The following is a 23,310-nucleotide window of genomic DNA, read 5'->3' as shown; positions in this document are numbered from 1 at the left end:
AATGGAATCAACACCCACCACACAGTTCTATGCAAAACAGGTACCATAACATGGTAGAGGACCACTTTTGAGGATACACGAGATGCCAAAATTCTTATGGAATGTTTTTCATTATTTATTGATAATGCAGTAATAGAGAAACTTGTTTTATACATCAATATTTATATTACTAAAGTGAAGTTAAATTTTCCACAAGAGAGAGATGCTAAAGAAACTAATAATAACAAAATTCGTGCATCAATCATGGTGGAGTTTTACACAATTCACATCTAAATTTCAAAAATCTATGAAGCACAGATAGAACTAGTGTTGACATATTTTTGGCTTACAATGTTTTATAATAGATTTCTTTTTCTTTTATGGCATATAAGATTAGATAACATCACTATGTAACAAGAGAACTTTGTAATCTTTTATTGCAGAAATTCATCTTGTTATATTTTGAAAGAATGTACTAAAACAGATGTACAATTAGTTGGATTCAGAGAACAATTAAAAGGCTGAGTTTATTTGCGTAATAAGTCCAACAAATATGAATTGAAGATACATGCTTTAGTAGATATACATATATTTTATCTAAGTAATTTTGAAATATATTGTGGACAGTAACCAAATGGTTCATATAAGTTATCTAATAAACAAATTAATATAGTAAAACAACTTGTAGAAAGTATCAAAGCATCAGGAAAGAGTCTTACAATGGATAATAATTGGTATACAAGTGTTGAAATGGCTACTGATTTACCAACAAAAGAATTTAATATAACTTTTGTTGGTACACTAAGGAAAAACAAACCACATATACCTAAAGAATTTATTTCACGAAATCTAGACTACAATATTCTTTTTCATTTGGATTTATGCACGAGATAACTATAGTTTCTTACATACCACATGCAAAAGAAAGCAGTAATTTTCATTATCTACAATACACCATAACAATTGTATTGATATTCAGAGTAATAATTCCTACAAATCAGAAATCATTACATTGTATGATAACACAAAAGGAGGTGCGATACAGTTGACAAGCTTTGTACTATGTACAATGTTGGTAGGAGAACAAAGAGGCGGGCTTTGACTTTACTCTTTCATTTTATAAATCTATGTGGATTAAATACATACGTGATTTGTAAAGCTAATATCCAGAAATTAGAGACTTATGAAAGAAGAGTTAATTTGAAGAGGCTGACAATTGAATTAATAAAAATTCATTGAATAAATAAAATATCTTATTCTGCTGTAAGAATGGACACCAAAAAGCAAATAAGACTAATGACTGGAATACAAGACATTCTAGCTACTTCCCAAGCTATGTATGGCAGATGCTATTTATGGTCATGCAAAGAAGATAAAAAGCAACAAATAAGTACAATACTTGCAAAAAATTTATTGGTAAGGTACATAATATATACATATGTGTATGTCAATTGTGTTAATGCAGATAACCATTTAGATATATATTCACTTCAAAAGACAATGCCAAATATCTTATTTCTTGATTATTTTTATAAAAGCTAGTTCTTATTATTTATGAAATTTTATATTTTTTGTTTAAAAATACTAATAAAAAACTCAGTTATGTTAATAAATAATTAATTTTTAATAAAACAACTATTTTTTTTTATAGGACATTTCATATCATATTGGGGTTATACAAGAACCCATACGAGTACTTGTTCAAAAAATGGTACGTGAGAATTTAAGGGTTAATTTTTGTAAAAATTGAACTCGTTACTTTAGATCAATTAAAGACATTAATATTCAATATATTTTAAATAGTAAAATTATAATTAAAACTTTTAATTTGAAAGAAATATTTGCAAGAAATACAAGTGCTATTATAACAAATTTGGTTAATGTGATGAAACAATTGGATCTACCGCTAATATTTATACAGTCACAACAGATAATAGTCTAAACAAGATTTAATTAATTCAACTTCTTGAATAAGAGCAAGACAATTCTGACAATAATATAATAGCAAAAGTACAAAGTTTGTTTGAAAGTTATAAAATAAGAACAAATCACCCAAACCTATCAGTTAACACTGTACAAAATCAACACTAACAGAAGATTGAGAAGAAAATATTCGCATGACCTGATAGCACATATAATACATAATATACATTTATATGCTAACTTTACAACATAAAGTGAAATAAATATACCATAGAAATAAAAAGTATATATTTGTGTACTTCTTATTTTAAATTCTCGTAGAAGAAAACTAATTTTTCTTATGATTGTAAGAATGTTTCCAGTTGTTGAAAATAGTCATTTGCTAGTTACTTGTGTATCAGGCACAACAATGTAACGTTTTGCAACAAGTAATGGTATAGGAAATCTTTTTGAGTTTTCCTTTCATCATTTTATAATATTATTCCTATCTACTGTAATTTCTTCAAAATATATATTAAAGATGCCTGATAAAATATTAATAATTGTCATAATTTGGAGATTATGACTAATTTTATGGGTGTACTATTATCATTATATTTTCATTAACACTTGTTATTATCTCCATTTTCTACTGGACACAAAATATAATACTTTTGTTCAAATAACTAACTGTTTGATTTCTTTCTTCATGTTTTAAGGTTTGTTTTGTGCGCCGTTGATTTAACTGGGACGAATATGAAGTCGAATCTCTACCGACCTGATACCCGGCGAGTGATAGGAGCAGAAGATATTAGGTTATTGAAAAGATGGGCAGTTGAGCTTTCTCAACTATCTAGACGTATTGGTGGACTGTATAATAGTTTATTTTAGAATTGAATCGCGTACAGTGATCGAAAAGGATCGACAAAACGCGATCTATCCATGCCAACACGGAACCGTGCAAAGCAGCTCAAGCTAAACGAACAAAATAAAGAAATGCCTGAGATTTTTACCGTAACGAGAAGGTTTATTCGGTTCTCCGGACTCCACGGGCAACTTCACGTAGTCGGTGTTTCGTGCAGTGGTAGATTACTAATTGCTTTTCTAATTTTCTGACTGACTTTCTTTAATTTCTTGCGACGACTAACTGCGAATTGCTATTACCGATTCTCTCGTGCTGCTGCGACGACTGACTCGTGGCGGCCAGACAGCTTGTCACCATTGGGAAATTTCGGCTCTTTCCACGAAAGAGGGATCATCGATTGCTGATTGGATCTTGTAATCGTCCGGTCACGTGGCTCAACCGTCGCTGGTTCGAAATAATTGAAAGTGTGGTGTACGTTAATGTACATATTGGGTGTGATGGTGTGCAATGAATCACGAAACGCACCGAAATTGGATAAAACAGAATAATTGAACATCGCCAGAAGCTTTATAAAAACTGTTGACTTGCCTTGGTCGTTGTTCGATTGAATTACAAATACATATATATTAAATTTATTTCCTATGAATATTACAATAATTTTGCGGACGCGTCCATTCTATACAAAAATAAAATCTTAATCCAATCGGAAACAGTTTCAAAAGCCTGTCTTTACATACAGTGAGTCACGAAAGTATTCGAACGCTCTCAAATTACAAGTTCGACGTACATATAAAAAATGCGAGTGCCATTACGAATTACAAAATATTTCTATTCTTGCAGTAACATACAAGCATCGCAGTTATACATGTTAAATTTGAAGTGTCTTCAATAATGTAAACAATATTTATGAGCGATTTGTTGCCAAACTACTAAAACAACAAAATTACTAAATTAGTAATATATATTTTATATAAATATAGAGTTTTTATATTTTGTCGGTCTGCCGTAAGCACTAACAATCGTTTGTAAACGTCGTTGCATACTGTCAATCAAATTTTCAGTAATTTCTTTTTCTATATTACTCCAAACTTTTAAAATGTTTGTTTTTAATCCTTCTTTGGAATTAATGTTATATTTACTAAGTTGTCTGCCAATTTCTGCCCATAAGTAGGTACTCTATGGGATTAATATCCGTGAGGGTGTTTCCACCCATACATTTATCTATATTGTACATATAATGTGAGATACGTTATATGTATATGATCCATCCTTTAACAATGGATCATTATCCTGCAGAAAGTGAAAATAATCTACTAGCCCTAATTTTTCCTCATTTTGCATCAAATTATCTTTTAATATCTGCATATATTTATATTTATCTAATATTCTGTTGATAATAACGAGCTTCCCAACACCACGGGTCGCCATACATCCCACACTATCCACCTCCGTGCTTAACGATTGGACATAGATTTTTAAGATTCATTTCTCTATTTACTTTTCTCCAAATTTTATGACAATCGTCGAAGTCAAATATATTAAATTTACTTTCGTCCGAAAAAATAATGCGTTTCCAAAAGTCCTTCTTTTTGCTCACATTTTACAAGTCGTATTTGTAATTCAGGAGCGTTCGAATACTTTCGTGATTCATTGTACATACAATGTTCAATAACATCGATTACTTATAAGTGGATGCACCTCCAAGATTTCAAAATTTTGACTCTTCCTTTTTCGCCTTTTTAAATGAAACTATATGTTTTTATTTAGGTAAGAGCGTAGTCTATCCCATAATAAATTCATTGGTCTAAATATATATTGATCTTTCAAGGCGATTATAGATCAATTATTGCCGTTCAAAATTTATCTTCGTTTAAATTCTCATTCGAGAAGACAACCTGGTTTAGTCTATTTTCAAATGATAATTTCACAGTTTAAAAAAATGTTATCAACAAATCTTAAATAGTATTAAAGTTCAAATAAAACAGTTATGTAAACCACATGTTTTCTTGTCGGAGAGTATTGCAACGTATTCGTCTTTGATCATCTGGTGTTCTTATTTGCATTAAGTGAAAAATGTAATGTGACTAACCTAATCTGTAAAAATGTCGACACCAACCAACCATTCTTCACGAAATTAGGTACACGAATCGAGTAAGTCTATCTTAATGGCTGGAACTACAATTAGCATGATATTTACAATCACTTTATTTCTATTTACAAAAATGTTTCATTTTTTCAATAAATTTTATTTTGTTTTGTTTCGTCATGTTATTTTTTTTCATCGAGAAACTTCGGACGTTGGAATTCATTTAACGGTTTGAACGTAATCGTTCGTGTTATCAGTACACAGTACATAGTAGATATTCATATTCAAAAACATCGTGTTTCTAACAAAATATTTTCGAAATTTTTCTTAAAAGTGAAATTGTCGGTGATACGAACCAATTATTAGTCAAACGTCACTGTCATATACAGCACTGACAAATTCAGATTATTAATATAAATGACTTTAAAAGAAGTCAGTATTTTTAAATTATTCTTAATTTGATGTCGAGTTATGGATAACTTGATGCACTTCGGTTCTTGATGCAAACGTTTTAAATTATAATGTACAATATAGTTGAATGTTTACCTTCATCTTCAGGATCTATAAGAAAATTCGGTAGCCGCAAGCAGTAAAGGTCATCTTCCATCGAAGTAACACCTCGACTTGACATTTTTCAATTTCTAGGTTCACACTCGTCACTTTAAATTGCATTCACGATAAAACTATGAATAAGTTAAGTCGGTTGTAGTTGCTCCACTTTGTTCGTTTTATGATAATTCGATGTAGAAATGTACAGTCATTTTCTGTATTTCTTTTTGTGACAACAAACTTTGGTCCTAGTTGTAGCACTGCAGTTAACAACTGAATTTAATGTTCGGACGTCGAGCTAAGTATAGTTACCTACTCGACGTTATAACACACACATGCTAACTGCTTTGCTTAGTACTCGAATAAATATTACTCAATATATGCGGTGTCCATGATTTATACAGAGTACATCACCAAATCGTTCGAATTCATTTAACATTAATAAGATACTTTAATTAAATAAATGTTAAAATTATTAAAAATATTATGCCGAAAATTAACTGTTACGAGATTATGTAAATATAATCAATACAAAGTAGATTGTTGACGAATAGATGAGCGTAGTTCTCTTGATCACCAAACGAGGATATTATCGCAAAACGAATACAAGTTATTTTGTTTCTATTCACGTACCGAAACTTCAGAGTTAGGCTAGCACACTGCGTACAAACGGCTAGGAACCTTCGTACAGTGGCAAAAATACTATTCGATTTGGGAAGGTAAGAGAGCGACGTCGAAAGCAAAGATGTTGGCTCTTTGCCAAACTTTAGAAACGCTACCTGCTGATACTGCCATCAAATATAGTAACTTTCTATACGCACGTATAATGTCACTATTAAATTCAACAGTAGTAAATCGGTAGATTTCGTATGCAATGGAACTGTTATTTAGAACAAATAATAGACAGCTATAAAATATTAATAAACCATTATACTGTACTCGAGTTCTTTGTTTAAAAATTACTCATGTAAGAACAAAAGACCTACGGTTCCTTGAACCGTAGTGTAATTTCAAGAAACAAGAACCTCGAAGGTTCTCTCGATTCCTTCATTGAACGAAAAACAGAAACACGTGAGATCCCTAGATGACCAAAGACCACGTGTACGCCAGTCGCTACTACGCCGCTTAATTTATTTGTTATACGTATCGAGAAGTCGTCCAAGTGTCTCAAAACGTTACGGAAAAAAAGTTAGCATTTTCCCTCTCTGGTAGATTTTTACTAATAACATTACACTCTCAAGATAGAAAACTAAAAGCCAATAATCATTAATAACCATCTCCACCGCAACTATTTCAGTAGTGGAAATGCTGAAGTTTACGTAGAACACAATTGCACTCTGAACATGTCACATCACATTTAGATATCACAAACCATCATTACACGTCAAATATACGTCGTATACAAAACGTAATATCACGAATTGGGCACCTTCTAATTTATGACCGTTGACTGGCGTAAAGACAAAATTGATTCTATGGCAATGCTTATGTCAATAACCGGGTACCCTTTTCATATTTTTCCTCAAAAGTTTTCTACGTTCTTGTTAAAATATTGCAAGATCGCTCAGAACCATTTTATACCAATTTACGTTCGCAGAGTAAAAATATACGCAAATTTTAGCACGAAAGTTTCAAACTTATTTATATGCCTGCTCAATAACGGAGTATTCGGTTGAAAGCTATAGTTAAGTGAACTATAGACAATAGTACAGAAATATTTTATCAACATATTGTACAGAATAGAAAATGGTTGATTGGAATTTATATATTAATTTATTTATTACTTTACGACTCGTTCTCCTTGATTCGTCTCTCGTTTGATCATACTTTTACCAGTGTAAATTTAAATCAGAAAGTGGACAATAATTATAGGAATCCCATGCGCGCCACACTTTCATACCATATTTAGCTGACTTTGTAAGAGTGTCCGTAAGAGAAAAGCTACTCGTCAATTGCTAAATTTGCAAAAAACGAACCTAACTTTAAAATGGCCTAAAATCTATTTAAATCCATACTCGGTTATAAAAGCATGAATCTACCTATGGTAAGGGTTTTCCAAATTTTTGGTAATTTTATTATCGATTGTTATTTTTCACTTGGTAAATTACACAAAGGCTAAAAGATAATCGAAAGAAAAGCACAGAAAGGAAGTTGTTTAATTTATCTGAACGGAAACGCTTTGGGTAACCGCGTATCTGGTTATTAACAAACGTAGAAAAAACTGGTTAAAGGGTTAAAGTATTTCGAAATTCTAACATTGAGTTAAATTCTAACATTAAGAGTTTGTAACGCAACAGGGTATAACTTTCGTAAAAACTACATATATATCGTCTGAAAGTGTGATACTTCTCTATTGTTTTAGGGACAGTCTCATCAAATAATGCCGATGCATCGCTCATAGGCATGTAATGTATATAACAACCATAACGTATGTTCCATCATTTGTTGGAATTTTTATATTACATCAAAGGATTTTGCACAATGAAATTATGATTAATTTGAACGGACATCGATATATTTTGTAACGCTTAATGTATTTTGTACACTTTGAAGTGTCGAAAACATATTCCGGGAAGGAAATTTTTTGGAAAATTATGAAAACAATAAAAGTCACAGTTAGACCGCAAGCTAAAATATTTGCCAATTTTAAGATGTAGTATAAACAATCGAACGTCGCCCCTGAAATTATCCTTGATGTACAAAAAAGAATATATATTATATATTAAATTCCAACGGGATTCTTTTTAAACAAGGTTACTCAAGACAGTGAAAATAATGTCTTCGAAAGTAAAATAATATAAGATAATAACTATTTTAACAACACAAGGAACAAGCAAGAATACTTCTTTGATTATAATCTTTATAACATTTACCCTTATATAATATACATTGCAGTATGTAATATTAGATCAAAATATGCAAACTGTTACACAAATCAATGGAGAACAAAATGATATAGAATTATAACATAATTTTTTCAGAAGCTTGAGAGTAAAAGTACCAGTTTGTGACGATTACCAGTTACCGATAGGGCAATACACGTGTCTAGACTTGCAATCTGCACCAGCAAGCAGTTTGGGACAGAATAATTTTATGCACACCTCTCCTTGCTCATCATGTATGTACACTTAGAAAAAGATAACCACTTCGTTAGTACCAACGCTACGTTTGAAGTGCTGTAATCAGGTTGTTTTTAGGCAAGTCTACACACGATTTGTACTTAGTATACATATACGTATGAGGAGGAAAATTCTCTCTGACTCGCGACTGAAATCTGGCATCACGGATCTTCATCCATTATTTCGAGATGCAATGTCAAATATCCAGACGTTCGCTTAAAGCTCTGCTCAATAGGCAACAGTGTTTAACTTTTCTCGCGAAAGACTTTATTCGACATGTTTGAACGAACATACACATTTCAGATTTACTGGAGATTTGCCTGCAGGTTCAATTGACTTAGGAAAAACATCAGCGAGAAAGACGATCAATTGAACTTGTGAATAAGCCTCCAATAAACCTCAGCGTATATGGGATTGCTTCAGTGTAGTGTTTGGGCCAAAAGATAAAATTTGTAACATCTATCCTTGTACAAACGGTTTTTATTATTTTTACGGTTTATACGTACTGCAATACGAACTAAAATCGATTATTTGTTGCTTTTAGAAAATATAATTTTTGTCACAACACTTTGCAACGTTACATTATTTTTGAGAATGGAGAATTAACACGAGCATTTAAATTATTGATGCGAGTGCACAGTTTCTCACTCACGACGAATTGGCAACCATTGTTGTGATGTGTACCCTATCTGGACCATCTTAGCTGATTGTTAGTTATAAGCCAATATTGAACACTATATTCGTGGTGTATTTTATTCTCGTTAAAAATGATTGAAGTCTGGGCAAAGAGTGCGAACAAACAATTACATCATAACAAATAAAATATATTTCAATAATGTTTGTTTACTATTTTATAAAATACGTAATATGAACCCAAAAATAGCATTCGAGCACAAAATGTTCTGGAAAGCGTTCTGGTAAGTAAACGCTTATACCATATGCTAATCTGAAAATCTTGTTAATTATATCCTGATCTATCAACCATTTTGGCCTAAATTATTGTTTTATTGTACAGCACTATTATTTCGAAAAGATCGTTAATTCCTTCGTTGCAGATTGCTTACATGTATACTACATGTATACATACATGAGAGAGTAAAACGTTTAATATGTTTAAATTTTTGAAATGTATAAAATGTTTTTATGAAAAACGATTTTCAAAATTTATCGAGTATGCATGTAATTGCGTACTACTTGGTTGACGTACACATATCTCGTTACTTCTACTTGTGTTGGTGTTCTTAAACATTGGTTGTGATACGGTATTATCTATTCTTCATTGATCTTATCGCCTTCTCACCAGTTAGAGCCAGTTGAACAGATGATGCCATATTATCATTAATGACATCAGGACAAACACCAACACGAGAAAAAATACTGCGTAGTAGACGGAAACGGTAGACAAGTCGCACTCAATGTTACGTGTTTTACTATTCAATCTTATTTTTCTCACAAATGACTTGAATGAGAAAATTTTTCTTTATATTTTTCATTTATTATCTTATGTAGAATGAGTGAATCCTATGTCGATATGGGAGTACATTATATACACATGTATGTATGAATATATTTTTCAAGAAGCTTGTAAACAGTAACGTGAAATTAATTGTATATATTTAAACCGGACATATTGTATATTTATGTAATGTATAAAAGAATAAAACTTAGTTATTTTGCGCAATGATTTATCAATGAAAAAATGTAACTTTCTAACCAAGAAATATTTAATTAAAAGGAAAAATTTTTAATTTTCATAAAATGAATAATAAACTAAATTAAAAAATTAATAGTTAAAAATAAGAAGAAAGATAGAATAAAAAAGAATAGAGACATTAATTTATCTCATTCATAATTGTAAATTGAAGTCTTTATATTAAGTCCACTATAAGTTATTACATTTATCGAGGTCGAATCAATTGATCTATCAAGGTCACTTGCAGATTCTCTGTGATGAACGAAAAAGCACAAACCAATAGTATAACACTATCTGTCTCTTAAACAAGGACGCAACTTAGTATGGCGTAAAAAAGTAGGGATCAGACCTAGATGAATCACAGTTAGGAAACTGACTTTGGCAGTCTGTTCTTTTGCCTTGCAGTATACATACACATATGTCTACATGGAAAGTCAAAGTAAAACTTACGATCGCGATGGGGATCAGCATTGCGCGGCGTTGTCGAACTGTCAGCATCACCTTCGCCATCTAATTCGTAGTAAATCCTATCAGCTTCACCGTTTACGTCCCTCTCGCAATTCACACCTACCAGATCTTCCATATTTCTACAAATATTTATCTATGATATTTTCCTGTGTGAATATGTTTTGATTTTTAATGAAATGCAATATGACAAGAGTCACTATTGAAAAAACTCGGGATTTTGAATGTATCGTTGGAACGATGTTAAACAAGTAGAAATTCACCCCAAATTTATCTGATTGTATTTGAATGTTGCATATCTTACTTTACTTATAACAATGTTTTAATATCAATGTATAAAATACATTAATACTTATTTACAATGAAAAAGAAATAAAAATAACTATTTATCACAAATAAGTTTAGTAATTAATATAGTTTGTATTTTAGACTATATATTTGCCCCAATTGTATAGAAGTTTTTTTTTCGTACTATATTAGTTTTACATTCTACACACATTTAACCAGAGCAATTGCTGTTCAGGAAATAAATGAAGCTTGTGAAGAATTCGAGGTCGAATATATTATATCAGTAGACATACAAGTAAGCTTAATCACATTCGTAAATTGGTGTATAAGAAAAACGTGCGTATCACTTTGTTTCATTTGTTTGCAGTAATTTACGTAATAATTACAATTAAATTAAAAATTACACATTAAAAATTAAAATGGAAGATTCCTTCTACAACTGAATTTGCATAAATAATTAAATTGATAAAAAATCACATTTCCAATTTTGGAAACGTTTGAATTTATAATAAAACATATTATAGATATGTGGTGCATAAACAAATAACAATCATGTATATTTTCATTCTGTAAAATAAAATCGTTAACTAATTCAAGTTATAAACATTCGTCAAAAAAAATGGATAGCTAATATTAACATATGATAATTGAATACATTCTTAAAACCAAATTAAAATATAGGTAATATCATTTCATCCACTTACGTTTTCGTTATCTCTGGGTATTAACAGATGAAACGTCTAAACATACGTTCTTCCTTTTGATAAATTGAAAAAAACATTTGATGATATTAACGAATTGCAGTCATGAGTCACTTATGTGCACCGAAAACTGATGAAACAATCACAATGCCTTATTAATATTTGATATTTTGTAAATGTATGTATACCTATAAGCACTTAATTTGCCTTTTCAAATGATTTTGTATGTAGATACAACATGGTCATAATGTTGTAATTGAATGATATATACGAGAAAAAAAGTTGCACTTATACAATTATGAAAAAATTACTGTCCTCCGTGAAATAAGAGCAAACATTTAGTTGAATAAACATCCGCAACGCACTAATTGTTAAAGCACACCGCACAAAGAAATTCCAGCATGCTGGACCGTATTAGTAGCTACCGACTGTCACTACACGTTTCTGCCACGATGCGTATGAGTAGGACCGTATCTATTTTTTCGAGAGCCTTCGACAAACTCGAATCATTCAATCAAACTCCTCAAAATAATAAAATCTCAATTAGTCTGAATGCATGTTCTTGAATCGGTCAAATGGTAAAAAATAATTAATTTTACCTAATAATCTCAATGTAAAAATATAATCAATCCCTTCTTATAACGAAGCTCTACAGAAGAGAATAAAATAACCTAAATCACGAACTTGATTTTGTTTAATATTCATAAAATACAAATAATTGACGATTCTTAAATTATATATCAGATTACTACAACTTTTAAAACTAGTATTCAAATTTACGGTATGGTATTTGAATATTAATATTTCTCATATTATTTTTATAAATATAAAGATAAATATTCATGAAATGATTAGCATGCGGATACTATAAACGTATCAAACATCAAAATGTTCGATTAGTATGAAATGTTTCACTTGTGACCTTAACACTACTGAAAATAAGGGAAACCTACAGCGAGGAGCAGAATTGGTCGAGTAACACAACGATGATGCACATCACACGACTAGGCGCAGGCTCACGCTTGTCGATTTTACGAAAATCTATATTGTACAACTGATCGCCGTTGGTAGACCCTTTAAACAATCTAAATAACTATTTATTTACACAAAGGATTGATTTTTCTAACGATAAATTTCTGTTTTCCTTCAAATTCCTTTTACATTCCTGTTTTTCCTTTACTGTATTAACAGTAAATTAAAACATATTTTATTATATTATATGAATTAATTATAATTAATATATCTTTATTAAAACACAATGTAAAATAATAAAATTCATGAAAAAATAAAGTACAATAATATTAGAAGAGAATACTACAGAAATAATTTTTTCTTATTAATACATGTGATTTTATTATATTAGATTAAAGTTACATTCTAGACAAATCTACTCCCTTCCTCTCTTTCTCTATATATATGTATATGTATATGTATGTATATATATATATCTATTATCATATATGTTTACTCACCTATCTATCTACCTAATAGATAAATTTATAGATATTGTATATGCAGTCGGTCATAAAAATATTCAGAAACCAATAAAAATTGACTTCAACACTCTGTATGTACAAAATATATACAGTGGACAAAAAAATAATTATTTTCCATTAAAGTATAGTTTATAGACAACAAAAACACAAAAACTTTTTATTTTTATAATAATACAGCTTATTATATAAGAAAAGAAAAACAAAAAGCTAGTTCATTCCTATGTCACAAAAATATTCAGACAGTACAGAAATTCACAAAACTGTACAAAACTTATAAAATTAAAATTAAAATCATTTATGAAGGATTAATATTTCGTAAAATATTTATTTTGTTGTATAGAATATTTTAAATGTGTAATAAATAATTTTTTTTACATAGTATCTATTAATACGTTGCTTTTTTTCTTTAAGGTGTTTTTTAAATTCTTCTTTTGAGGTTATAACATTTTTTCGAATTTTTCAGTCCAATTCGTCTTGGTTGTATAATATTAGCACAATTATATAGGAAATATTATTCTTTAAAATGCTTAAATACGTTTTTGTCGAGAATGCAATCGATAAAAACCAATTCCCTTAATTTCTGAATGGAAACAAAATACAACTCCACACCCCTGTTACCGCGTTTAATTGTCGACTATAAATTCGACATCGGATTTAATTCACCTTTTCACTTTCTCCATACTCTTATTCTTCCATCACTATCATAGATATTAAATTTGCTTTCGTCATCAAAGATAACATTATTATACCACTCATCATTATTTGTTATGTATTCCTTTGCAACCTTGTATCTTTTCATTCTAGTGGTTTTATTGATTTATGACTTTTTTCTAAATAATTATTTTTTGTAGCTCTCCAAACGTAATCTTCTATCTGTATATTTTTCGAATGGACAATGATTCCATATTCGTCATTTAACATTATCACCAATTTTGAAGCGCTTATCCTTGGGTCTTTCTTAATGATACTACATCTGTCACAATCATTAAAAATATATGGACGCCTAGTCTGAAGAATAGATTCAATTCTATTGTTGTGCTTATAATATCCGATATTGTTTTCTTGCTTATTCTTAAAATATTTACAATTTTACGAATTGTTTTTCCCCATTTTTCAATGGAAAATGATTAATTGTCATATATATTGAAAGACGTATTTTTGCCTTTACGACCCATTTCGTAGGAACTTAAAATGCAAGTGTCCTACATTCGAATGTTGTTACTTTTTGCAATTAATTTCGACGATAAATTTTTGACATTCCTTTGTTAGAATAGAAAATTTGTTTACGTATATCAAATGTTTGAATATTTTTGTGGCATAAAAATAAGTTACATTTATCTTTTTGTTTCATTATTTAAATAATTGTGCACAATAAGACAAAGTTTTGCTTATTTATTATCTAGAAACTATACTCAAACATAACCTAAAATATTTTTTGTTACTTACTGCATGCTTATCTAAAATATAAAGCGTAAAAGTAAAATTATATTAGTATCCAAATATTTTTGTGACCAACTTATATGTATTTATCAGAAATGAATAAAAAAAAAAAAACTGTTTTTGTACGAAATTTTGAACGGATTTCGATCAAAATTGTTAGTAGTTTTTACGATTTAATTAAAATCAAAATCACTTTCCGTGTTTGAAATATTCCGCTCAATTGTGCTATCTGTATCAGAATCTAACAAAGACTTTATTATGTCTTTCTTTTTCTTTAGTTCAATTTCGGAAGATAATTTTCCACTTTTACTCTGATTCATATCCAATGTTTTTGAAGTCTTTTCTATTTCTTGACTCCTTGATTCCTCATATTGTTCTTTGTACTTTGGATTTTGTTCTTGGTCTACTTTACCTTCTTGTTCTTGTGTAACCTCTGTCTGATTAGGATCGTAAGGTTGATTTATATTAGTTTCATACAGTTGATTAGGCTCATATTGTTGATCATATGTATAAGAATATTGTTGATTCACATCTTCCTGGTATTGTATTTGAGAATCATGTCCGTATTGATTTTCTGGATCGTTGGCATACTGATTTTCAGAATCGTTAGCGTATTGATTTTCAAGATCGTTAGCATATTGATTTTCAGGATCGTTAACGTATTGATTTTCAGGATCGTTGGCATATTGATTTTCAGGATCGTTAACGTATTGATTTTCAGAATCGTTAGGGTATTGATTTTCAGGATCGTTAACGTATTGATTTTCAGGATCGTTGGCATATTGATTTTCAGGATCGTTGGCATATTGATTTTCGGGATCGTTAACGTATTGATTTTCAGGATCGTTGGCATATTGATTTTCGGGATCGTTAACGTATTGATTTTCAGGATCGTTGGCATATTGATTTTCAGGATCGTTGGCATATTGATTTTCAGAATCGTTGGCATATTGATTTTTAGGATCGTTGGCATATTGATTTTCAGGATCGTTGGCATATTGATTTTCGGGATCGTTAACGTATTGATTTTCAGGATCGTTGGCATATTGATTTTCAGGATCGTTGGCATATTGATTTTCAGAATCGTTGGCATATTGATTTTCAGGATTGTTAACATATTGATCTTTAGGATTGTATTGTTTACTAGTATATTCTTCATACTGATCATCCGATTCTTGTACATATCCTTTATCATTATACTGTTGATATTCTTGATGTTCATTACTTCCATATGACATATTTTGATCGTAATTATATTCCTCGTTTAAGACAGTGTACTCTTCTTCAGTTTTAGGGACATAATTCTCCATTTGATTAGATTTTTGCACGAAATTATGATCGTTATACTCTTTGTGTAATGTTGCAACTTCCTGTTCATCGTTTTCATTTCCATGTAGCTCGTGAACTATTTCATCATAATTTTCTTTCTGTTTATCATCATATTCCTTCTGTCCATCGGATTTAATCTCAAAGGATTCTGTATTGCGAAGCATGTTATCGTTGCTAGTATGATTTCCATCTTCATGTTTTAATTCTTGATAGTGCGAAGTAGAAATTTCGTCTACTTCAATTTTATTTTTCATCATGAAAACATTTTCTGTATCAAGATTTTCGATACACTCTGACTGTAATTCTTTTGTACAATTCAAATCCAATACTTCCACTTTTCCGTCATCTCTAAAGTCTTGCCTATCTGCTTGACTTCCCGGAGTATCTACTTTATTTGAAAATTCGATTTGCTCTATATTATCATGATTTAATTTAAGTTGATCGATAATTAATTCTTTCTCCACGAGTTGGTCTTTAATTTCATCAATTAAATCTATTTGTTTAATTTGCTTCGTAACATGATCTAAACTCCACGGTTCTAATTCTTCAACAGAGTCAAACGAATATTGCTTTTGTTTCGATTCATCTGCAATATAAATTATATCCCTTTCGTTTTTCTCTTTTTCTTGTATGTTGTTATCGTTTTGTTCCATGACCTCGTTTGATACAACGAAATCACCATTTTCATCTTCTTGCACTTTAGGTAATTGTACTTCATATTGAACAAATGTATTAGTGTTACTTGCACTACTAAAATTCTTGTTTTCAGGCCTTCCAATATTTTGAAGCGAATCTAATTCTGGATGAAGTAACGCGATATTGCTGCTATTTTTGTCTTTTACATACGCCAACGATGTTGCGCGACCTTCGTGCGTACCTAAAATCTCAGCAGTATTTTCTTTTGAAATTGGCGTGTAGGTTTGCGTAGCTTGAATCAATTCGACATTTCTATTTTTATCGTTACATACTTTTTCAACATTTGATCTGGAATCGTTTAAATTCGCCATTCTAAACGCCAGATCATCCGCTAACGCTAAAACATTTTGAACTTCTTTGGGAAAGTTTTCTTCTCGTTTATTTTTTGTAGAAAGTTCTAATTTGTCAGACAACAAAGTCGTATTAAAACTATCACCACTTATATTCTGCTCGTGATTGATTCCCTCCACACTTTGTTCATCAAGATTACGATGAAGTTTTCGAATTTTTTCAATATACCTATCTAGCTCGTTACATGAAGTCATCGTTGTTCTGCCTTTATTTTCTTCTACAGGAACTTGTTTTATACCCGTTGGCATGTGGTATGCGCTTATATCATTTAAACGTTTTGGAATAAAGTGTTCACGATGTTTTACCGTGTAGTTGTCATGGGGAACCTTTAACGAACACCCAGGAGGATCAGAAACAGTTTTATGACAATATTCAGAATCTGTCAAACAATGATCCGAGTAATTCGAGTAGGGTTGTTTGGACAAGTTTAAATGTGCGTTGAGAAAGTTTGTGTCAGTTACATTACGTTCCATAATTATTGGCGTGGTCCAATCCACTGGTTTATATCGCAACATATTGCCATTAGTACGATCAGGTAATACGAGATGTGGTGCAGTTTGAATCGTTTCCATTCGTTGCGTCTTTCGGTTTAGTAAATCAATTTGTGGATTTGGTGACGTATTTGGAACATGTAACTTGGGATCAGTTTGAAAATAATGAGAAACAAGATGTACGTTACCATTGTAATACGGTTGTCTTTGTTGTAGTACTTGCAACGACAAACTCTGAGATGGTAATTGTTGAATGTTGCTTTGTTGGATCTTTGGATGCATTTGCACAGAATTCTGACTGTCGTTTATTTGCTGATTTAATGCTCTTAATTGTACAACATTATGTTGGCAATCATTATAATAGATATTTTGTACCGATTTAGTCAATTTTGATGAGGAAGGGGAAATCGATTGACTCGTTTGACGATTTGGCCGAAACATTTGCGACGATGAAATATTTCTTACTTGGTGAGGTACATAAATCTGTTTTTCAATGACATTTGGTTTCAAATTTCTATCTTCAATCTGACCAATCATATCGCTGTTACCGATCAAACTTCCAGGTGGGCTACGAACTGCATACATTTGACGAAGATAAGCTTCATATTGTTTCTGAAAAATAATAAAATATTTTATGTTGCAGCACGTATCTTCTGTTATACGATTCACGTCTTAAATCTATAAGACATTCTGTAATTCATGATAAAACTAGAAGGACAGTGATTCTACGTTAACATACGAATAAAAAATGTGGAATAAATTCTTTTCATGGAAGACGGTGTTTTTGATAAAACCGGGTTTATAGATTTATCATGTAAATATGGATCTAAATTTCGACTAAACGAATCTCTATATAGAATAATATTTTTGTTCTTTCATTTATTAGCATGAATAATAGTAAACGTAACAAGTACTAGTAATACATTTACATAATGTATTAATTCACGGACTATTTATCTGCCGCTAGTGTCTTATACAGTTGTCTGAACTGTGACGGTCTGTATCATTGCACGAAAATTTTCAATTTATTTTTAGATGAGAAATTATTCCCTATTCGATCATGAATTGTGAAACACCCTTAATATTTTATGAGATAAGATGGAAATATCTTTTCCCATCTCTAAATCTCAAATGTTTGATTAAATTCTAAATTATGTAATTTTTCAATGTAAGAAATGGTAAAATGAACAGAAAACGTTATGTTTCGTATGCACATCAAAGTCATGTTTTTTTAACATTTAAATTTCAGAAGGTAAAAAAAACTCACTCTAAGAACATTAAGTCGATTTGTTTTTGAAGTCATCAATGCAAGACTATTGTCTACTCTATCCAATGCTTCGAGAAGTTTATGATTCCTTTCATCCCTCGTACGTTGTTCTTCTAAAAATTCGATGTATCTCAAACGCAATCGATTTATACATGCATCATGCCTGAAATGTTAATAATTTTAGGAATTATTTATGCAATTTATCTTTCATATTGCATGTACATGAAAATAACCTTTCTCTTCTTAAAGAATTATTTGGTTTCTTTTAAGGTGAGATTATTTAAGAGAACATTTACACTATGTTGAAGTTAAATTTACTATAATTCGTTGAGGGGATATTCTTATTTGAAGCATACAAAAAATTGATTTTTTTACATGGCATTTTCTTAAAGTATAAAAACATCGGCATTTAAAGAAATAATAAAAAATAATTAAGATGTTTGATCTTAATATAGGAATTATAAATATAAATACATATTACGAAAGTTATAAGGCTGAAGTGAGATAATTATGTTGCTTATAAATTGGAGATCCTAGAATCGACACATAACGGTCCAGTATTACAAACACATAATAAAACCTTGTTTATCGTACAAACATTTTTCAGTTTTTACTTCATCCGGTAAAGCAACTTGGTTAATATTGAAATATATTTCTTCGTTTTCAAAATATTATAAAGGAATATTAGAATCGTATTGATTAATAAATGAACAAAAATTCCAATTCTGTATTAATAGCATCTCTTTCAAACTATTATCTAAACAAATGAGAAAAATTTGTATCCTTGTAAAGGAACTACTACATATAAGTAAAGAAAACGTTTTTACAATATTCTGTATTTCTTTAAATCTTACAACTTTTATCAGTAATATTTTCACATATTATTTGAAATAACGAAAATATTTAGACGAATTTAAGAGCATCCATATATTTTTTAATGGTATTCCTTGCTATTCTAGAATAATGAGCTGAATACCAATTATGCCAAAACGACAAAAATATAAGGTGTCGTGTAAGAAAATATCAATGACCTTCAAATTTAACATAAAAAATGACCTTGGGAAAATAATAATGCTACTACTACGTGTGCATTCAAACAATGCAACTTTGTCCTGAAGAATTTTTGTATAAAACGATAAATAACAAAAATATTTAAATGTTCTTATTTAAATGATTCACACACTTATAAAAGGAGTTCCACGTAACTGAGACAAGCTGTATCTTTAAAATGGTTAGAGATGGATAGTTATACCCTAGGGTAAAATTAAATGGTATTGAATGATGCATAATCGGTAAATAATTTTATGCATTTTTATACTTCGATGAACTTAAAATTACAATTACACCTTTCTTTTTATAAGATATAATTGTAATTGTAAAGTTTTATTTAAAAAAGAAGAAATATCAATAAATATGTCGTACATATCATTGAGAACCAGTATGCTAACATTTTACAGAAACATGTTAAGATAAAATTCGGACAATTGAAGCGCTTTCCTTGTGAATTGTGCGAGACATTGCTTGACACATCGCATCAAAACAAATGAAAATAGTTCATAAATGTGAAAAAACGGATTTATTTAAACTTTACACGGACGAGGAGCAAATTAATATTAAGTTTTGTAAATATACTCTCATGAACATAAAAAGTTCGCAGAAACTTCAAACGTATTTTTTTGAAAAAGTTTCGCAAACAAATTGACTGCCATGAAAACAAATAAACCAGTGGACTTCAAATTTTACATACATACAAATAAATATATGTCGTACAATAATTTTTTTTACAGCATGTAAAAGAAAAAAAATTGTACAAAAATAGATCTTATATATTCACGAAGTCTCCATTTTTCCAAATTACATTCGTTAAGTATTGTGATATGGACGATAGCCACATTCATGTAGGTCAACATTTTCTTTCTTGAAATGTGAACATAGATGTGTATCAAATTTCAAATGTTTACATCAAATATTTTTTTCTGTATTAAATTCTAGAAGTCACGCGAGAAACGACTTTTCAAATGATAATACAGTTTGAATGTCGACGCGATCGAAGAACATATCGTGACATTGATAAAAGGTCTGGCTCAGTATATACAGATATCAACCACATGAAACACGAACACTGCAGTGCCAAATTCAAACAGTGTCTATGTAGTCTCCCTCTATGTGTACGATCGATGCTTGCTTGACTGAACATATTCGCATTTCAGAACGTAAACACAGGGGACGTGGAATTTGTGTTCGAAACAAATTGTGACACAAGGCTTATATTTACGTATATTGATTGTGACATTCCGTGAAACTAGGTCGTTCCTTAATCAATGCATGATCTCTATAATGCTTTCGTGTTATTATTTCGTAAAAAGTCAATAATACCAGCAGTCTAATAAATCGCAATATTATACCATATATAAGAATATCAGAGGTATCATATACAAGAATGCCCTTTATAACTTGTTTGTTTCTTAATATTTGTCAAGCGTCACTAGTCATACTTTCCTTTGAATAAAATTGAGAAACGCAAAAATCATAGAAATAATAGGGTTATGAGTAAATAAATGTTGAAAACTCACCTATTACGAGATTCTTGTACAAGTATTTTGAATCTCTCATCTAATCTTATTCTTTCTTCTTCGCTGCAATAGTCATGTAATATATACTGTATATCTTTTTATTTAAGGAAAAATGTTAATTTTCATGTTATAGAAATTTTACTATGCATCCTTTTGCCACAAATATATATGCTGTACTTACCTTTTCCGTAATTTTTCTTGCAATTCCAACATTTTTTTGTAATAATCATGACTATCGTAAAACGATGTCATAGTACATAACTCAACTTTCAATTAATTGAAAAAGAATCGAAATAATCGATTATATCGTAGTTCGATATTTGGCGCTTAATAACGAAAAATGTTATTGTAACCAAAGCTCTTTAAACAATGTTTATAAACATTATATAGAAGATCGTAAAAACAATAAGTCTTGCACAAATATCGCACAATGTTTTGCAAATAAATATTGTTTCCAAGAATTATACATAATTTTCGTATTTTGTAAAACCATTAAAATTAATAGCAATTTAAATAAAATAAACTGTTACTAAATACAAGATAACAATACCCGAGATAATTTACTTTGTAAAATCGCTTAGTAATAGTAATAATAACGGTCTTTCTTTCTATCGACGTAACGAATAACTGCCGTATTTGACGTCGCGCAACACGGTAGGGCTAGAGCTTCCAGCAGGTAAATACGCAGGTGTCATCCCTACTCCTGCACTAACAACATCACGCAATAATAATAAAATAGATATATAAAAAATACCATTTTAACTTTACAATTAGAAAGAAGTAAAAACTTTGATTCCTATTAAATTGATATAATATATACTTTAAAAATGATACAAATTTTTTTTAATAATCTTCTATTTCGTTAAAAATACAAGCATAACAAGTATTTTAATATATAATGGTTTATTTTACATATATATATATATATATATATATATATATATATATATATATAATTAGTATCTAGATAACATACTTTTGATTGTATATACAAGATGTTTCATTAATAAGTGGTAAAATAGGATAAAAAATATGAACATGAACTTGAAAAGGCATCTTTTCTCAATTATATTTTGTTTCCAATAGAGTTTGGTAATCAATGCTTATCAAGTTTAGAATTACAAGTAGTGTTATCATGTTTTTTCTGTTAAAAGTAACAAACAACATTTTAATCACACAGTACGAACGTTTTTTAATAATAATTACATTAATCACTGGATTATCAAGAGAGAACCAATTGTGTAGTCTACATGCATCCCTGATATAAATCCTCTTGATTCTTATTGATAACATCTTAAGACTACCAATTTTTTAATGTACTTGACAATCCATGAAATTTCAATGAAATGTATGAACTGTTGCAGAAGAAAATCATAGAAATTATCACAATGATAGCAATTTTTTTTAATAAAGTGTTCATATCTGGAAAAAGAGGTGTTTTCAGACCTATATTCATATAACTTTTTTCATCCTTATGGTGAGAACAATATGCTTCAAATATTTTTACCTATATCTGAAATACCCTATATTTACTATGTTAACTGTATTTGTGATAATATTACTTTATTTCATACATTGGGCATGGACTTGAAAAGGCATCTTTTCTCAGTTACTTTTTGTTTAGTTAGTATTCTAGTGTAATTGAAAACATGGTTACTTTATGTAAGATTAATGTAATTCATTCTATATTTAGTAATTCTCAAAAATATTTAAACACTCCTCCACTTTATATCTGCAGTAAATTGACTAAATATTGTTTTATATTTTACTCTACAGTTTACAACAGTAATTAGCAAATTTTTTAAATGTTTGATAACATCTATGCTTGAAATAAGTGGTATGTTTAAAATGTTAAAAATAAGATATACTCCTACAATTGTCAGACTTTGAAGATGAATATATTAATGGAAAGAGATTTTTAAGTTATATATATTTTTCCATGTCAAACATTTTCATTCACAGACGTCATTGTCTCTGCACTCTGCAGTTTCATCAGAGTCACTTTTTCTACCATCAAGTA

At 29.9% G+C, this 23,310-nt stretch overlaps 3 protein-coding genes across 9 annotated transcripts in view; 1 reads left to right on the top strand and 2 right to left on the bottom strand.

Annotated features, from left to right (window-relative positions):
* Positions 1 to 12,074, bottom strand: part of Ampdeam (AMP deaminase) — a 75,291-nt gene extending 63,217 nt beyond the window's left edge. The window contains exons 1-3 of one of the 3 annotated variants that reach the window (XM_076308875.1): positions 11,836 to 12,074; positions 11,651 to 11,703; positions 10,644 to 10,780 (exon numbers count right to left, since the gene is read on the bottom strand). In XM_076308875.1, the coding sequence (XP_076164990.1) occupies positions 10,644 to 10,776 (133 nt within the window). In that variant the 5' untranslated portion in view covers positions 10,777 to 10,780; positions 11,651 to 11,703; positions 11,836 to 12,074. Of the gene's footprint in view, positions 1 to 5,378; positions 6,059 to 10,643; positions 10,781 to 11,650 lie in introns of those variants that run through there. The other 2 variants (XM_076308874.1, XM_076308881.1) reach the window with 2 other exon arrangements.
* Positions 1,249 to 10,178, top strand: LOC143145478 (uncharacterized). Of its 5 annotated transcripts, none has more exons than XR_012991694.1 (7): positions 1,249 to 1,400; positions 1,631 to 1,690; positions 2,601 to 2,696; positions 2,773 to 2,965; positions 3,093 to 6,569; positions 8,363 to 8,499; positions 8,579 to 10,178. XR_012991694.1 is itself a non-coding variant. In XM_076308887.1 (4 exons), the coding sequence occupies exons 1-4, from the start codon at positions 1,249 to 1,251 to the stop codon at positions 2,858 to 2,860; spliced, it is 396 nt and encodes a 131-aa protein (XP_076165002.1). In that variant the 3' UTR covers positions 2,861 to 7,626. The 5 variants fall into 5 exon arrangements, 1 of the variants encoding a protein (XP_076165002.1); XR_012991693.1 differs by having other exon boundaries at positions 3,089 to 6,569; XR_012991692.1 differs by adding an exon at positions 7,744 to 7,782 and having other exon boundaries at positions 2,773 to 6,569; positions 8,579 to 10,177.
* Positions 12,075 to 13,513: 1,439 nt separating the features above from the next.
* Positions 13,514 to 21,610, bottom strand: LOC143145283 (uncharacterized). The gene is made up of 4 exons (XM_076308507.1): positions 21,472 to 21,610; positions 21,291 to 21,353; positions 18,718 to 18,880; positions 13,514 to 18,062 (listed from the first exon to the last, which is right to left on the bottom strand). Exons 1-4 carry the CDS (start codon positions 21,540 to 21,542, stop codon positions 14,757 to 14,759), a joined length of 3,603 nt encoding a protein of 1,200 aa, XP_076164622.1. The 5' UTR covers positions 21,543 to 21,610; the 3' UTR covers positions 13,514 to 14,756.
* Positions 21,611 to 23,310: the final 1,700 nt, after the last annotated feature.

This window comes from Ptiloglossa arizonensis, chromosome 4, assembly GCF_051014685.1.
Source record: "Ptiloglossa arizonensis isolate GNS036 chromosome 4, iyPtiAriz1_principal, whole genome shotgun sequence".
Taxonomy (NCBI): Eukaryota; Metazoa; Arthropoda; class Insecta; order Hymenoptera; family Colletidae; genus Ptiloglossa; species Ptiloglossa arizonensis.
The sequence above is the reverse complement of the archived record's forward strand: the minus strand, read 5'-3'. Positions and strand labels throughout refer to the sequence as shown.

What these genes read in the sequence shown, in the direction of transcription:
- LOC143145283 (XM_076308507.1), bottom strand. Translation starts at nt 21,542, where the DNA reads ATGACATCGTTTTACGATAGTCATGATTATTACAAAAAAATGTTGGAA. An exon ending in CAAGAAAAATTACGGAAAAG is followed by an intron (nt 21,354 to 21,471) that starts GTAAGTACAGCA and finishes TGACTATTGCAG; the next exon opens with CGAAGAAGAAAGAATAAGAT. An exon ending in ATCGACTTAATGTTCTTAGA is followed by an intron (nt 18,063 to 18,717) that starts GTGAGTTTTTTT and finishes ATTATTTTTCAG; the next exon opens with AAACAATATGAAGCTTATCT.
- LOC143145478 (XM_076308887.1), top strand. Translation starts at nt 1,249, where the DNA reads ATGGACACCAAAAAGCAAATAAGACTAATGACTGGAATACAAGACATT. An exon ending in GCAAAAAATTTATTGGTAAG is followed by an intron (nt 1,401 to 1,630) that starts GTACATAATATA and finishes TTTTTTTTATAG; the next exon opens with GACATTTCATATCATATTGG. An exon ending in ATAGGAGCAGAAGATATTAG is followed by an intron (nt 2,697 to 2,772) that starts GTTATTGAAAAG and finishes AGTTTATTTTAG; the next exon opens with AATTGAATCGCGTACAGTGA.